Here is a 15,160-nt window from a genome sequence, read left to right on the forward strand (position 1 = left end):
GGTACGCAAAACTACCTTATCTGCATGGAACACCAGATAGGGTGAATTCCACTGCAAAGCAGACAATTCTGAAACTCTTCGAGCAGAAGAAATAGCTACCAAAAACAAAACTTTCCAAGATAATAACTTAATATCTATGGAATGTAAAGGTTCAAACGGAACCCCTTGAAGAACTGAAAGAACTAAATTTAGACTCCATGGCGGAGCCACAGGTTTATAGACAGGCTTGATTCCGACTAAAGCCTGAGCAAACGCTTGAACGTCTGGTACCTCTGCCAGACGCTTGTGTAAAAGGATAGACAGAGCAGATATCTGTCCCTTTAAGGAACTAGCTGACAAGCCTTTCTCCAATCCTTCTTGGAGAAAAGACAATATCCTTGGAATCCTAATCTTACTCCACGAGTAACCCTTGGATTCACACCAACCAAGATATTTCCGCCATTTTTTATGGTAAATTTTCCTGGTGACAGGCTTTCTAGCCTGAATCAAAGTATCTATAACTGATTCAGAGAAACCACGCTTAGATAGAATTAAGCGTTCAATCTCCAAGCAGTCAGCTGCAGAGAAACTAGATTTGGATGCTTGAATGGACCCTGAATTAGAAGATCCTGCCTCGTTGGCAGTGTCCAAGGTGGGACAGATGACATGTCCACTAGGTCTGCATACCAAGTCCTGCGTGGCCACGCAGGCGCTATCAGAATTACCGAAGACTTCTCCTGTTTGATTCTGGCTACCAGACGAGGGAGAAGGGGAAACGGTGGAAAGACATAAGCCAGATTGAAGGACCAAGGCGCTACTAGAGCATCTATCAATGCCGCCTGGACCTGGATCCGTAGAGAGGAAGTTTGGAGTTCTGACGGGAAGCCATCAGAACATGGCTTACCATTCCCACATGGGGATTCTTGTCAGTCTTCTAGCATTATCTTGTCTTGACTAGAAAAAGATGACTGAAACATACCTTAATGCAGTTAAGCCTGCAAACTGTTCCCCCCAACTGAAGTTTTCTGGTACTCCTCAGTCCTGTGTGGGAACAGCAATGGATTTTAGTTACAACATGCTAAAATCATTTTCCTCTCAGCAGAATTCATCACATTTCTGCCAGAGAGTAAATAGCACAAACCAGTACTATTTAAAAATAACAAACTTTTGATTGAAGATATAAAACTACAAATCTAACACCAAATTCACTTTACCCTCCCGTAGAGAGGCCCTACTGCCAGAGCCGGCAAAGAGAATGACTGGGGGGTGGAGCTAGGGGGGGAGCTATATGGACAGCTCTGCTGTGTGCTATCTTTGCCACTTTCTGTAGGGAATGAGAATATCCCACAAGTAAGGATGAATCCGTGGACTAGATACACCTTGCAAGAGAAATAAATATAATCCAATCTGTCTTAAAAATAACAGGGTGGGCCGTGGACTCGTCATATCGTTGAAGAAATTAATTAAGCTAGGTTGAACAACCAAGGCATTGCCAAGGCATCTATTAGTTCGGCCTGAGGATCCCTTGACCTGGATCCGTATCTTGGGAGCTTGGCATTCTGACGAGACGCCATCAGATCCAATTCCGGTCTGCCCCATCGGAGAATCAAAGAGGCAAATACCTCCGGATGGAGTTCCCACTCCACCGGATGAAAAACCTGCCTGCTTAAAAAGTCCGCTTCCCAGTTGTCCACTCCTGGGATGTAGATTGCTGACAGATGACAAGAGTGGGTCTCGCCCATCGAATTATCTTGGATACTTCTATCATCGCTAAGGAACTCCTCGTTCCTCCGTTAGCCACAGTCGTGATGTTGTCTGACTGGAATCTTATGAATTTGGCAGAAGTCAACTGAGGCCACGCCTGAAGTGCATTGAATATTGCTCTCAATTCCAGAATATTGATTGGAATCAGAGACTCCAACTGAGTCCATACACCCTGAGCCTTCAGGGAATTCCAGACTGCACCCCAGCCTAGTACACTGGCGTCCGTTGTCACCATCACCCATGAAGGTCTGCAGAAACACGTCCCCTGGGACAGATGATCCGGCGACAACCACCAAAGAAGAGTCTCTGGTCTCTTGATCCAGATTTAAAAGAGGAGATAAATTTGTATAGTCCCCATTTCACTGTCCGAGCATGCACAGTTGCAGTGGTCTGAGATGAAACCGAGCAAACGGAATGATGTCCATTGCTGCCACCATCAATCCAATTACCTCCATACACTGAGCCACGGATGGCCGAGGATTGACCTGAAGGGCTCGACAAGTATTTAGAATTTTTACTTTCGGACCTTTTTGAAATCTTCATTGCTATCGAATCTATCAGAGTTCCCAAGAAGGGAACATGTGTCTGTGGAATTAGTGAACTCTTTTCTAGATTCACCTTCCAACCGTGAGTTCTCAGAAAGGACAACACTGTCTGTGTGAGACTTTGTTAGATGATAAGTGGACGCCTGAATCAAGATATCGTCCAGATAAGGCGCCACTGCTATGCCCCGCCAACCCGAAGGGAAGAGACACAAACTGAAAATGTTTGTCCAGGAAGGCAAACCTTAGGTACTGATGATCCTTGTGAATAGGAATATGAAGGTATGCATCCTTCAAGTCCACGGTAGTCATATATTGACCCTCCTGGATGATTGGTAAAATTGTTTGGATATTCTCCATCTTGAACGATGGGATTCTGAGAAACTTGTTTAGACTCTAGATATCTAAAATGTGTCTAAAAGTTCCCTCTTTTTTGGGAACCACGAAAATATTAGAGTAAAACCCCTGCCCCTGTTCCAGTCTTGGAACGGGACGAATTACTCCCATAGTAGAGAGGTATTTTACACAACGTAAGAATGCCTCTTTTTATCTAGTCTACAGACAATCGTGAAAGAAGAAATCTCCCTCTTGGGAGAAAACCCTTGAACTCCAGTTGATACCCGTGGGTCACGAGTTCTAGTGCCCAGGGGTCCTGAACATCTCTTGCCACAGTCTGGGCAAAGAGAGCAAGTCTGCCCCCTACTAGATCCGGTCCCGGATCGGGGGCTGCCCCTTCATGCTGTCTTGGTAGCAGTAGCAGGCTTCTTGGGTTGTTTACCCTTGTTCCAAGCCTGGTTGGGTCTCCAGACGGACTTGGCCTGAGCAAAATTCCCTTCCTGCTTTGTGGAGGAAGAGGAAGAAGAGGATACTCCTTTAAAGTTCCGAAAGGAACGAAAATTATTTTGTTACCTCTATTCTTAACAGACTTATCCTGAGGTAGCTCGTGACCTTTACCTCCAGTAATGTCAGAGATGATTTCCTTCAACTCAGGCCCAAATAGGGTCTTACCCTTGAAAGGAATAGCCAAAAGCTTTGATTTAGATGACACATCAGCAGACCATGATTTTAGTCATAACGCTCTACGCTCTAAAATGGCAATTTTTTTAGCAATTTGGAAGGCGGCATCTGTGATAAAAGAATTAGCTAGCTTAAGATCCTTAATTCTATCTAAAACATCCTCTAAGGGGGTCTCAACCTTAAGAGACTCTTTCAAGGCATCAAACCAGAAAGCCACTGCAGTAGTAACTGGAACAATGCAGGCTGTCAGTTGTAAAAGAAAACCCTGATGAATAAATAATTTCTTTAGAAGACCCTCTAACTTTTTATCCATAGGGCCTCAATAGGAATAGTTGTACACTTAGCCAGGGTAGATATAGCTCCCTCCACCTTAGGGACAGTCTGCCAAGAGTCCTGAATGGTGTCTGATATGGGATAGATTTTCTTAAAATTAGGAGGGGGAGAGAACGGTATACCCGGTCTGTCCCACTCCTCCTTAATAATCTCTGAGATTCTCTTAGGAACCGGAAAAACATCATTGTAAGCGGGTACTTCTAGATACTTATCCATTTTACACAATTTCTCTGGTGGTACCATAATAGGGTCACAGTCATCCAGAGTCGCCAAGACCTCCCAAAGTAAAAGGCAGAGGTGTTCTAGCTTAAATTTAAAGGACATGACATCCGAATCTGTCTGAGGTAAAATACTTCCTGGGTCCAAAAGTTCTCCCTCAGACAAAATTTCCCTGACCCCCAACTCTGATCCCTGTGAGGGTACATCGGAAATAGCCAACAAAGCATCAGAGGATTCAGTAATCACATTAATTCCTGACCTACTGCGTTTACCCTGTAACACTGGTAATTTGGATAATACCTCTGTAAGGGTAGTTGACATAACTGCAGCCATATCCTGCAGAGTAAAAGAATTAGACGCATTTGAGGAACTCAGCGCCACTTGGGTGGGCGTTAACGGTTGTGACACTTGGGGAGAATTAGTTGGCATATCCTGATTCTCTTCAGACTGAGAATCATCCTTGGGCACACTGTCTTTACATAAAATATGCTTTTTACATTGTAAGGCCCTTTCAGTACAAGAGGTACACAAAGTAAGAGGGGGTTCCACAATGGCTTCTAAACACATAGAACAAGGAGTTTCCTCAGACATGTTAAACAGACTAGCAATAGCCACAATAGTCGTAAATCACCTTATTTAACGATTCAAAAACTTTTTTGAAAAAAACGTACTGCGCCTTTAAGAAATAAAAGCGCAACAATTTTTCTGAACTACCCTAAAAACGATTTTTATCACTAAAAAAATTATCTAAAATTATCTTAAAACCCTATAAGGTTAAATCACCCTTTAAAGAGACATTTTAATTAGAAAATAGACTTTAACAATAAAAACAGCCCCTGCACCTCACCTGCCCTTAGGGTACTCAAAAATGACTCGACAACAATCCGGTGACTTGAAAACAACTTTAGGCCCCACCGGAGCTAAAGCCTGCTGCCTTCTAGTGAGAGAAAACCGCGTCTGAGCACGCGAAATAGGCCCTGCCCATCATGGACGTCGCATCAACAGTCTGCCTAACCGCATGGGAAGCGGTTTGAAATAAGCCATGTGGTCCCCTGTACTCACAAACACATTACATATAACTGCAGCCCTTCTGACCCCTTCCATATTAAATATATGTGTCAAAGCTGCCTCTCCCAGTGTCAAGCCTCCATATAGATATTGTTATCAATATGTATAAAAACAGAATTTATGCTTACCTGATAAATTTCTTTCTTTTGCAATGTACCGAGTCCACGGATTCATCCTAACTTGTGGGATATTGTCCTTCCTGACAGGAAGTAGCAAAGAGAGCACCACAGCAGAGCTGTCTATATACAGGGAGTGCAGAATTATTAGGCAAGTTGTATTTTTGAGGATTAATTTTATTATTGAACAACAACCATGTTCTCAATGAACCCAAAAAACTAATTAATATCAAAGCTGAATAGTTTTGGAAGTAGTTTTTAGTTTGTTTTTAGTTATAGCTATTTTAGGGGGATATCTGTGTGTGCAGGTGACTATTACTGTGCATAATTATAAGGCAACTTAACAAAAAACAAATATATACCCATTTCAATTATTTATTTTTACCAGTGAAACCAATATAACATCTCAACATTCACAAATATACATTTCTGACATTCAAAAACAAAACAAAAACAAATCCGTGACCAATATAGCCACCTTTCTTTGCAAGGACACTCAAAAGCCTGCCATCCATGGATTCTGTCAGTGTTTTGATCTGTTCACCATCAACATTGCGTGCAGCAGCAACCACAGCCTCCCAGACACTGTTCAGAGAGGTGTACTGTTTTCCCTCCTTGTAAATCTCACATTTGATAATGGACCACAGGTTCTCAATGGGGTTCAGATCAGGTGAACAAGGATGCCATGTCATTACATTTTTTTCTTTTATACCCTTTCTTGCCAGCCACGCTGTGGAGTACTTGGACGCGTGTGATGGAGCATTGTCCTGCATGAAAATCATGTTTTTCTTGAAGGATGCAGACTTCTTCCTGTACCACTGCTTGAAGAAGGTGTCTTCCAGAAACTGGCAGTAGGACTGGGAGTTGAGCTTGACTCCATCCTCAACCCGAAAAGGCCCCACAAGCTCATCTTTGATGATACCAGCCCAAACCAGTACTCCACCTCCACCTTGCTGGCGTCTGAGTCGGACTGGAGCTCTCTGCCCTTTACCAATCCAGCCACGGGCCCATCCATCTGGCCCATCAAGACTCACTCTCATTTCATCAGTCCATAAAACCTTTGAAAAATCAGTCTTGAGATATTTCTTGGCCCAGTCTTGACGTTTCAGCTTGTGTGTTTTGTTCAGTGGTGGTCGTCCTTTAACCCTTTCTTACCTTGGCCATGTCTCTGAGTATTGCACACCTTGTGCTTTTGGGCACTCCAGTGATGTTGCAGCTCTGAAATATGGCCAAACTGGTGGCAAGTGGCATCTTGGCAGCTGCACGCTTGACTTTTCTCAGTTCATGTTCAGTTATTTTGCACCTTGGTTTTTCCACACGCTTCTTGCGACCCTGTTGACTATTTTGAATGAAACGCTTGATTGTTCGATGATCACGCTTCAGAAGCTTTGCAATTTTAAGAGTGCTGCATCCCTCTGCAAGATATCTCACTATTTTTGACTTTTCTGAGCCTGTCAAGTCCTTCTTTTGACCCATTTTGCCAAAGGAAAGGAAGTTGCCTAATAATTATGCACACCTGATATAGGGTGTTGATGTCATTAGACCACACCCCTTCTCATTACAGAGATGCACATCAACTAATATGCTTAATTGGTAGTAGGCTTTCAAGCTTATACAGCTTGGAGTAAGACAACATGCATAAAGAGGATGATGTGGTCAAAATACTCATTTGCCTAATAATTCTGCACTCCCTGTAGCTGCCCCCTTAACTCCACACCCCAGTCATTCGACCGAAGGCCAAGGAAGAAAAGGAGAAACTATAAGGTGCAGAGGTGACTGAAGTTTACATAAAAAATACTGTCTTGAATAGACAGGGCGGGCCATGGACTTGGTACATCGCAAAAGAAAGAAATTTATCAGGTAAGCATAAATTCTGTTTTCTTTTGCAAGATGTACCGAGTCCACGGATTCATCCTAACTTGTGGGATACCAATACCAAAGCTTTAGGACACAGATAAAGGGAGGGACAAGACAGGAACCTAAACAGAAGGCACCACTGCTTGCAAAACATTTCTCCCAAAAAAAGCCTCAGAAGAAGCAAAAGTATCAAATTTGTAAAATTTGGAAAAGGTATGAAGCGAAGACCAAGTCGCAGCCTTACAAATCTGTTCAACAGAAGCATCATTTTTAAAAGCCCATGTGGAAGCCACTGCTCTAGTGGAGTGAGCTGTAATTCTTTCAGGAGGCTGCTGTCCAGCAGTCTCATAAGCCAAACGGATGATGCTTTTCATCCAAAAGGAAAAAGAGGTAGCCGTAGCCTTTTGACCTCTACGCTTTCCAGCATAGACAACAAACAAAGAAGATGATTGGCGAAAATCTTTGGTTGCCTGCAAATAAAACTTAAATGCACGAACCACGTCCAAGTTGTGCAACAGACGGTCCTTCTTAGAAGAAGGATTAGGACACAGAGAAGGAACAACAATTTCCTGATTGATATTCCTGTTAGAAACAACCTTAGGGAGGAACCCAGGTTTCGTACGCAAAACCACCTTATCAGCAGGGAAAACAAGATAAGGCAAGTAACATTGTAATGCAGATAGTTCAGAAACTCTTTGAGCTGAAGAGATAGCAACTATTAACAGAACTTTCCAAGATAGAAGCTTAATATCTATGGAATGCATGGGTTCAAACGGAACCCCCTGAAGAACTTTAAGAACTAAATTTAGACTTCATGGCGGAGCAACAGATTTAAACACAGACTTAATTCTAACTAAAGCCTGACAAAAAGCCTGAACGTCTGGAACATCTGCCAGATGCTTGTGCAACAGAATAGACAAAGCAGATATCTGTCCCTTTAAGGAACTAGCGAACAATCCTTTCTCCAATCCTTCTTGGAGAAAAGACAAAATCCTAGGAATCCTGATCTTGCTCCATGAGTAGCCTTTGGATTCACACCAAAAAAGATATTTACGCCATATCTTATGATAGATCTTCCTGGTGACAGGCTTTCGAGCCTGAATCAAGGTATCTATGACCGACTCAGAGAAACCCCGCTTTGATAAAATCAAGCGTTCAATCTCCAAGCAGTCCGTTGCAGAGAAATTAGATTTGGATACTTGAATGGACCTTGAATCAAAAGGTCCCGTCTCAGTGGCAGAGTCCATGGTGGCAGAGATGACATGTCCACCAGGTCTGCATACCAAGTCCTGCGTGGCCACGCAGGCGCTATCAAAATCACCAAAGCTCTCTCCTGTTTGATTCTGGCAATCAGACGCGGAAGGAGAGGGAATGGTGGAAACACATAAGCCAGGTTGAACGACCAGGGTACTGCTAGAGCATCATCAGTACTGCCTGAGGATCCCTTAACCTGGATCCGTAACGAGGAAGTTTGGCGTTCTGACGAGACGCCATCAGATCCAATTCTGGTGTGCCCCATAGCTGAACCAGTTGAGCAAACACCTTCGGATGGCGCTCCCCGGATGAAAAGTCTGACGACTTAGAAAATCTGCCTCCAAGTTCTCCAACCCTGGGATATAGATCGCCGATAGATGGTAAGAGTGAATCTCTGCCCATCGGATTATCCTGGAAACTTCTATCATCGCCAGGGAACTCCTTGTTCCCCCGATGATTGATATAAGCTACAGTCGTGACGTTGTCCGACTGAAACCTGATGAATCCGGCCGAAGCCAGCTGAGGCCATGCCTGAAGAGCATTGAATATCGCTCTTAATTCCAGAATATTTATCGGTAGGAGGGCCTCCTCCTGAGCCCACAAACCCTGTGCTTTCAGGGAATTCCAGACTGCACCCCAGCCCAGTAGGCTGGCGTCCGTCGTCACAATAACCCACGCTGGCCTGCGGAAACATATTCCCCTGTACAAGTGATCCTGTGACAACCACCAAAGAAGAGAGTCTCTGGTCTCTTGATCCAGATTTATCTGAGGAGATAAATCTGCATAATCCCCATTCCACTGTTTGAGCATGCATAGTTGCAGTGGTCTGAGATGCAAGCAAGCAAACGGAACTATGTCCATTGCCGCTACCATAAGTCCGATTACCTCTATACACTGAGCCACTGACGGCCGAGGAATGGAATGAAGAGCTCGGTAGGTGGTTAAAATCTTTGATTTCCTGACCTCCGTCAGAAATATTTTCATGTCCACCGAATCTATCAGAGTTCCCAGGAATGAAACTCTTGTGAGAGGAATAAGAGAACTCTTTTTCACGTTCACCTTCTACCCATAAGATCTTAGAAAGGCCAACACTAAGTCAGTGTGAGACTTGGCAAGTTGGAAAGTCGACGCTTGAATTAAGATGTAGTCTAGATAAGGCGCCACTGCTATGCCCCTCAGCCTTAGGACCGCCAGAAGGGACCCTAGCACCTTTGTGAAGATTCTTGGCGCCGTGGCCAACCCGAAGGGAAGAGCCACAAACTGGTAATACCTGTCCATAAAGGCAAACCTGAGGAACTGGCGATGATCTTTGTGGATAGGAATGTGTAGATACGCATCCTTTAGATCCACGGTAGTCATATATTGACCCTCCGGGATCATTGGTAAAATAGTCCGAATGGTCTCCATTTTGAAGGATGGAACTCTTAGGAATTGGTTTAGGATCTAGAATTGGTCTGAAGGTTACCTCTTTTTTTGGGAACCACAAACAGATTGGAGTAGAAACCTTGCCCCTGTTCTGTTTTCGGAACTGGGCAGATCACTCCCATGGTAAAAAGGTCTTCTACACAGCGTAAGAACGCCTCTCTTTTTGTCTGGTTTACAGACAGACAATTGAGAAAGATGGAACCTCCCCCTTGGAGGAGAATCTTTGAAATCTAGGAGATACCCCTGGGTTACAATTTCTACGGCCCAGGAGTCCTGAACGTCTCTTGCCCAGGCTTGAGCAAAGAGAGAAAGTCTGCCCCCTACTTGATCCGGTCCCGGATCGGGGGCTACCCCTTCATCCCAGAGGCAGAACTTTTTTTCACTTTCTGTGATTAGATTTTTTTAGTGAAAAATTTTCTGCAGGTCATTTTTAAATGAAATAACATTGTAAATGTGTCAGTTACACTAAAGCACCAGATCAATTGCAATGAGAATAAAGCAATATTTAAAGTTTTATAATCTAGTGCAGTAGTTGAAAATTGCATTGCAAATTAGCTGCAGACAAAAAAAGTAATTGAAAAATTTATATTGAATTAATTTGTTTCCTTTTCTCTTAGTCTAACATAGAAATGTAGTAATAAAAAAGGTGCATTGCTCATACGAACATTTTACAGTCAGAGAAAGACAGCTTTGCAGACTGTGAAAAGCTAGGGAACGAGCTTGCAAAAATCTCAGAGCCAGACAACAATCAATGCACTGCTGCTTTGCAGCACTACTGCATATTTTATTATTCTGTGCCAACAGATTCCGCAGCGCTGTCCATGGGTAACAAAGATATAAGGACAGTACAATATGAGACACCAGACCAAATGTAACAAATACAGGGGGAATTGGAAGTCCTGTTCCCGTGGGAACTTACTGACTGTTGTCTTCAAACAGCACTTTGCTCTGGATGCACTGTATTAAGGAAAACTTATACAATGTAGCTAGAGAACTTCTCTGTTTAAAAAGAACAGCCTAATGTAGAGTAGCGCTGAAAAGTTAAAGTGCTAACAGTTCCTGTTCTTTCTGCATACATGCTGCATTTTCTGTGATGACATCTCCTATCACTCTATGTTCTGCCTTGGGGCCCTTCATGCTGTCTTAGTGGCAGCAGCAGGCTTTTTGGCCTGTTTACCCTTGTTCCAAGCCTGGTTAGGTCTCCAGGTTGGCTTGGATTGAGCAAAGTTCCCCTCTAGCTTTGCAGCAGGGGAAGAGGAAGCGGGACCACCCTTGAAGTTTTGAAAGGAACGAAAATTATTTTGTTTGGCCCTTGTCTTATTTGACTTATCTTGAGGGAGGGCATGACCCTTCCCTCCAGTGATGTCTGAAATGATCTCTTTCAGTGCAGGCCCGAATAGGGTCTTACCTTTGAAAGGGATGGTCAAAAGCTTAGATTTAGATGACACATCAGCTGACCAGGACTTAAGCCATAACGCTCTTTGCGCTAAAATGGCAAAACCTGAATTCTTTGCTGCTAACTTAGCGGCATCTGTAATAAAAGAATTAGCCAACTTAAGGGCCTTAATTCTGTCCAAAATATCATCTAGTGGGGTCTCCATCTGAAGAGCCTCTTCTAGAGCCTCAAACCAAAAAGCAGCTGCAGTGGTTACCGGAACAATGCACGCTATAGGTTGAAGAAGAAAACCCTGATGAACAAAAATTTTCTTTAGTAGACCCTCTAACTTTTTATCCATAGGATCAATGAAAGCACAACTGTCTTCAATAGGTATAGTTGTACGCTTAGCCAAAGTAGAAATAACTCCCTCCACCTTAGGGACCGTCTGCCATGAGTCCTTTATGGTGTCAGAAATGGGGAACATTTTCTTAAAAACAGGAGGGGAGCGAACGGAATACCTGGTCTATCCCACTCCTTAGTAACAATGTCCGAAATACTCTTAGGGACCGGAAAAACATCAGTGTAAACAGGAACCTCTAAATATTTGTCCATTTTACACAATTTCTCTGGAACGACAATAGGGTCACAATCATCCAGAGTAGCTAAAACCTCCCTGAGCAATAAATGGAGGCGCTCTAGCTTAAAGGGACAGTCTAGTCCAAAACATACTTTCATTATTCAGATAGGGCATGTAATATTAAACCATTTTCCAATTTACTTTTATCACCAATTTTGCTTTGTTCTCTTGGTATTCTTAGTTGAAAGCTTAACCTAGGAGGTTCATATGCTAATTTCTTAGACCTTGAAGGCCGCCTCTTAAGAATGCATTTTAACAGGTTTTTCACCACTAGAGGGTGTTAGTTCATGTTTTTCATATAGATAACACTGTGCTCATGCACGTGAAGTTACCTGGGAGCTATCACTGATTGGCTAAACTGCAAGTATGTCAAAAGAACTGAAATAAAGGGGCAGTTTGCAGAGGCTTAGATACAAGATAATCACAGAGGTAAAAAATATATAAATATAACTGTTGGTTATGCAAAACTGGGGAATGGGTAATAAAGGGATTATCTATCTTTTTAAACAATAACAATTCTGGTGTAGACTGTCCCTTTAAATCTAAATGCTGTCATATCTGAATCTGTCTGAGGGAACATCTTTCCTGAATCAGAAATCTCTCCCTCAGACAGCAAATCCCTCATCCCTACCTCAGAACATTGTGAGGGAATATCGGATACGGCTACTAAAGCGTCAGAAGGCTCAGCATTTGTTCTTAACCCAGAGCTACTGCGCTTCCCTTGCAACCCTGGCAGTTTAGAAAAAAACTCTGTGAGGGTAGTATTCATAACTGAAGCCATATCTTGCAAAGTGAAAGAATTAGACGCACTAGAAGTACTTGGCGTCGCTTGTGCAGGCGTAACTGGATGTGACACTTGGGGAGTACTAGATGGCGAAACCTGATTTCCTTCTGTCTGAGAATCATTTAATGCCAAATTCTTATAAGTCAAAATATGCTGTTTGCAATTTATAGACATATCAGTACAATTGGGACACATTCTTAGAGGGGGTTCCACAATGGCTTCTAAACAAATTGAACAATGAGTTTCCTCAGTGTCAGACATGTTTAACAGGCTAGTAATGAAGCAAGCAAGCTTGGAAAACACTTTATTTAATGAAAAAAACACAATTTGCAAAAACGGTACTTTACCTTTAAGAGAAAAAAAGGCATACACAAACTGCAAAACAGGTTAAAAATGCTTCAAAAATTCCGAAATTTTAACAGTGTACCCACTAAGCTTTAGAAGGATTGCAATAGACCCCCAAATGAAAAAACCGGATTGATAATTGTCTAAAACCGGTTAAAAACCCCTAAAGCACCTTGCCGCAGCTCTGCTGTGGCCCTACCTGCCCTTAGGAAGCGATAATATGGGGTTTAAAGCTTCAATTAGTCCCTCAGAAGACTATCAGGACCTCAGGAGAAGTTGCTTGCTGCTTGTAAATATAGGCCCCGCCCACCTCACTCGATGTTGTTGGGGCCTACACAAAACTAACAAACCCTGCCTGAAAGCCATGTGGGTTATAAACAACCCCAAAGAACCCTCAAGCAAATGTCCCATAAAACAGAAAACGTTACTCCCAGACACAAAAACGTTTGTCCCAAATTAACATAACAAACTGAGTGCCCACAAAAAATTAACCCTTTATGCAAGCTAGTAAAAACCTCTGATAACACTAGGATTACTGCTTACCCTTCCCCTAATGGGGACACTGTCAGCCTTTCTGAGTTAACAAAGTCTTTGCAGAAAATATGACTGAACATACCTACTGTATAGCAAGAAACCGTTCCTCACACTGAAGTTTTCCTGTACTCCTCAGCTCATGTGGGAACAGCAGTGGACCTTAGTTACAAATGCTAAGATCATCATCCTCCAGGCAGAAATCTTCATCTATGTCCTGCCTGAGAGTAAATAGTACAACACTGGTACCATTTAAAAATAAACACTTGATTGAAGATAAAATAAAACTAACAGTTTAACACCTCTTCTCTTTACTCTTCCTGCTTAGAGCCAGCAAAGAGAATGACTGGGGGGTGGAGTTAAGGGGGGAGCTATATAGACAGCTCTGCTGTGGTGCTCTCTTTGCTACTTCCTGTCAGGAAGGACAATATCCCACAAGTTAGGAAGAATCTGTGGACTCGGTACATCTTGCAAAAGAAATAAAGATATTAAATAACTACATATAAATAACTGTCCCAAGGCAATGTACATTTCTAACAACATATGTAGTAATAACCTAAAAGGCTTACTGAGTGTCAAATAAATATATAGTACTAACATAAAGGCGCTCTGCTACTGGAGATAAACAGTAGGAGCCAAGAGCAGTGCTGAACATAACAGCAGAGGAACTGGAATAGAAGTATATGGACGAACCAACCGGCAGAGGCAAAGGACAAGTCCCTGCAACCCCCATGGTAAGGCATGTGACAAAATTCCCACTGGTGAAATATATGCCACTTACAATACTCCAAATACATCCTTCTGAAAAACACTGTACTCTGAGAGAAAACGGCCCTCAACTCTATGAGAGAACCCCTCTCTCAGAAGAGTCAAATGGACATTTTCATTCTTCGACCACCTCCAGCAGAGGCAAAGACAAGACTGAGGTACTGGTGAGGTGAGAGGGGTGGTTTTAAAAAGTTCCTGGGGTTTTGAAATCTTTGCCTAGTGGTAGGGAAGAGTAATTCTCAGGAATAATGAATTGTGGACTCTCACCACCTGTATGAAAGAAACTTATTATTACAGTCTGAAAATATTGTTTTAAGAAATCGTAAGAGGATGTCTGAACAGGATGTTGGTTATGGTAAAAAGTTAATCACATGTACATGTAGCATTATTGTAAGATTCCTAAATTCTTAACCACAAGCAAAATTAAAAACACACACAGCTCTATATATTTTGCAAGCATGATCTACATTTTTTGGAGATGGATATTTAATTTCATGTATATGAAATCACTCCTTACCTGTTAAATACATTGTCACTAAATGCATATTTTTCCAGCCTTGCAAGAGGCGTGAGGTTGTCCTGCCCTGGAATGTCTAGGAATGCATTTATCCTCATGCTCTCACAGTCTGGTCCATAGTCTTCAAAGCCAACTGAGAGAACAAAAATAATAAAATAAATTACATTGTAGAGAAAGCATAACCTGTTGCTAACAATTGTAAGAAATAGCTGTTTAATACTGGTACAAGTGCCATCGACTGCATAGAAGAAACAAACGATTGATACTGTTCTACTTTATATCTACTTTCTAGATTATATAAAGTGAAGCAAAAAACAAAAAAGCATAAAACAGATGATTGTTTCTTGTTGATTACAGTGATGATATGAAAACCAACAGTTAACTTTCCAATTAACTTCTATTATCAAATTTACTTCATTCTCTTGTTATCCTTCGTTGGAGGAGCAGCAACACACTGCTGGGAGTTAGCTGAACACATCTGGTACACCAATGACGAGAAGCATATAAGTGCAGCCACCAAACAGTAACCAGCTACCAGTAATGCATTGCTGCTCCTGAGCTCACCAAGGAATGATTTTCAACTAAGGATACCAAGAAAATGAAGCAAATTAGATAATAGAAGAAAA

General features: G+C 42.3%; 1 protein-coding gene across 1 annotated transcript in view; it reads right to left on the bottom strand.

Moving 5' to 3' along the window:
* LOC128651370 (serine/threonine-protein phosphatase 4 regulatory subunit 1) overlaps window positions 1-15,160 on the bottom strand; it is a 515,789-nt gene that overhangs the window by 404,037 nt on the left and 96,592 nt on the right. The window contains exon 3 of the mRNA XM_053704495.1: window positions 14,535-14,667. Coding sequence (XP_053560470.1) covers window positions 14,535-14,667 — 133 coding nt within the window. The remainder of the gene's footprint in view (window positions 1-14,534; window positions 14,668-15,160) is intronic.

The sequence above is a fragment of the Bombina bombina genome, chromosome 1 (genome assembly GCF_027579735.1).
Source record: "Bombina bombina isolate aBomBom1 chromosome 1, aBomBom1.pri, whole genome shotgun sequence".
NCBI lineage: Eukaryota > Metazoa > Chordata > Amphibia > Anura > Bombinatoridae > Bombina > Bombina bombina.